The 2,679-nt window shown below is 22.3% G+C and overlaps 1 protein-coding gene across 2 annotated transcripts in view; it reads right to left on the reverse strand.

Moving 5' to 3' along the window:
- The window catches only part of LOC100572962 (lysosome-associated membrane glycoprotein 5), a 40,892-nt gene that overhangs the window by 20,641 nt on the left and 17,572 nt on the right, over nt 1–2,679 (reverse strand). For both annotated transcript variants that reach the window (XM_008183925.3, XM_003243861.4), the window contains exon 6: nt 2,231–2,318. In XM_008183925.3, the coding sequence (XP_008182147.1) occupies nt 2,231–2,318 (88 nt within the window). The remainder of the gene's footprint in view (nt 1–2,230; nt 2,319–2,679) is intronic.

Genomic DNA, 2,679 nt, shown 5'->3' on the forward strand with positions numbered 1-2,679 from the left:
AATTCAGTACCCATGTATAGAAAAGCTATTGGCTATTTCCTGTGTTCAATAATATTTATCGATTTTTATTATTTAAACCATATTGCTGGGTATTTATAAAGATATTATAAAAAAAAAACTTAATACATTTTAATTAAAAATAACTTAACTTAACTTAAGTTAATTGAAAATGTTCATATAACTTTTAACTTAACTGAGTTAAAAAAAAAAATTAGGTTAACTTTTAACTATTAACTGAGTTAAAATGTTTTACATTAACTTAACTTAACTCAGTTAAAAATTATCATTAACTTGCCCAGACTTGAATATTTATAAGGGTATTCATATCAGTATTTAATACCAAAATACTAAGAATGCTTGACTTAAAACGTGAATTAAATGTCTGTGTTTAAATTCTTGCTAAAATACATATTTAGCGATTGTGATCAATGGTCAATGTTATGATTGAAATATAAATAATATAGTGTAATTTAATAGTTACAAAATAAAATCCATGGCAATGTGTTCAATAATGTGAAACACAGAATAAGCATGAAAATGCTTTATAAGAGTCGTTTTATCATCGAACACATTTTAATATTTTATTAATCGGATAATGGTTAACTCCTACAAAAAGAGTGTTAATTCCTACACGAGATAATATTGGTAACTATAAATGTATATAAGTAAACTTTTATTAAAAGGAAAGTTTGAAGAAATAATAATTTCTATAAGACATTTTATAATTTATATAAACAAAACTTGAATAATTTAATATTTACATTATTATTATATGTATATTCATATAAACCAAATTACTTCCACGAAAAAAAAATAGAAAAAGCAATAACAACATATTATTATTTATGTTTTTAGGCCAGCTGTACCTATGTGGAAAAATAAATGTTTACTGATTAGTTATTAAAAGCGGAAAACACGTGAACAGTTGACTCCTATGATAAAATTGCGGGCTTGTCCGATAATTTCAGAATTTCTGATATGGCCTTTTTATCTTTCAGATCTGGAAAGAGTAAGATATTGTCATACATATAATATGTTCGAGAATTTTCGATACCACTGTAGTATTTCCATACATATTACATAGTGCATATAAACTTTCAGAATGTGTTCGCAGTTTATTTGTATAAATTACAACTCAAATTAATATGTTTACTCAATTTAATGTTATTTAAATTTTGTCAAATTAAAGTTTTTAAAATCTCTTCAAAAGTAAACATTTAATAAGAATTATATTTTTTTTCTACTAAAGGCTGACTATTTTGAGACTTTACAAAATCGTATCATCAAGTAAAAAGGTCAGTGCAGGAGATTACACCATCTTTTTTTTTCAGGTAAAAAGGCCAGTCTAAGAGATTATACAATATTTTATTTACAGGTAAAAAGATTATTCGTGTAGGAGTTTACATTTGCATATTAATCGTAATCGTATTCAAACCATTTACAAATGTTTTTTACACTAACAGTTGTCATAAATCGAGTTTTGAACCAATTAATTAATTTTACTAGTAGAATAATGGAACTATTGATTATGTACCTACTTAATGGGCTCATCGTAAATGTAATTATTTTTTTTTTTTTAATTAAAAATATTTTTAAAAAATACAAATATTATACTTCCTTCTATAGCTTCGACGCATACATGCTGTTAATTTGCCTATACATCACGCCGTGTAAAATGTATTCCACCATAACCCAGACATTATTATAATAATTATTATAATATATATAATTTATTATTATAATTATTATTATTATTTATATTTATTTTTTTTTTAATTTTATTCATGGTATAGAATCAACTAATATTAGCTTGCAACAAAAATAATATTATTTTAATGTACATGATAATATATATTAATGATATCATAAAGTTATGAAATATGAAGTTATGACTTATGGTCCAGTTATTACTGATAATTTGTATAAGATATTTTATTTTTATTTTACTATAAGATAGCCATTATCTGGTTAACTAGACAAATATACATAATTGGTAATATTACGATAATAATAATAATATAAGTAGGTACATTATTTGACATTATATACCTATAAAGAAAGTACTTATGATATTAAAAATATCCTTATACTGACGTACTAAAAAACTAAAATTAATTCTGTGATAATATTAAAAAATTCAAAAATTCATAAAAAAAATTGTTAAATGTATTTAAATCAACATAATATCTTAGTACTAAAATTTTATATGAAGTATTTGATTAATCCTTACCTTTGGTTTTAATATGGTCGAAATGTTTATCAGCTGTATTTATCTCAAGTTCCAATGCCTTGACGAACCATCTTTCTCCTCCAAGAGTCTAAAAATATCAAAAACAATTGTGTTTTTAATTTCAAATAACATATTTTTGTGTAATATATAAGTAATTTATATTTTTTTAATTGTTATGTATTTAAAATAAAAACCCTTAATTCACTATTTACGCTCACTTCTACTAACTAAACCTAATTTAATTTTTACAACATAATATCAAGTTTAGCAAATTATTATACAGAACTCGATAGTTAAATTTAAAAACATTAAACAAAATTATCAATACATTTAAAGTATTTTTATTCTTAAGTCTTAATAAATTAATTTGAATTTAAAACTCTAAATATCTCATTTAACATTTCTAATTCTAAATATCTTGTTTAAAACATTTAAACTTTTAATTTTGG

Source organism: Acyrthosiphon pisum, chromosome X (assembly GCF_005508785.2).
Source record: "Acyrthosiphon pisum isolate AL4f chromosome X, pea_aphid_22Mar2018_4r6ur, whole genome shotgun sequence".
Classification (NCBI taxonomy): Eukaryota; Metazoa; Arthropoda; class Insecta; order Hemiptera; family Aphididae; genus Acyrthosiphon; species Acyrthosiphon pisum.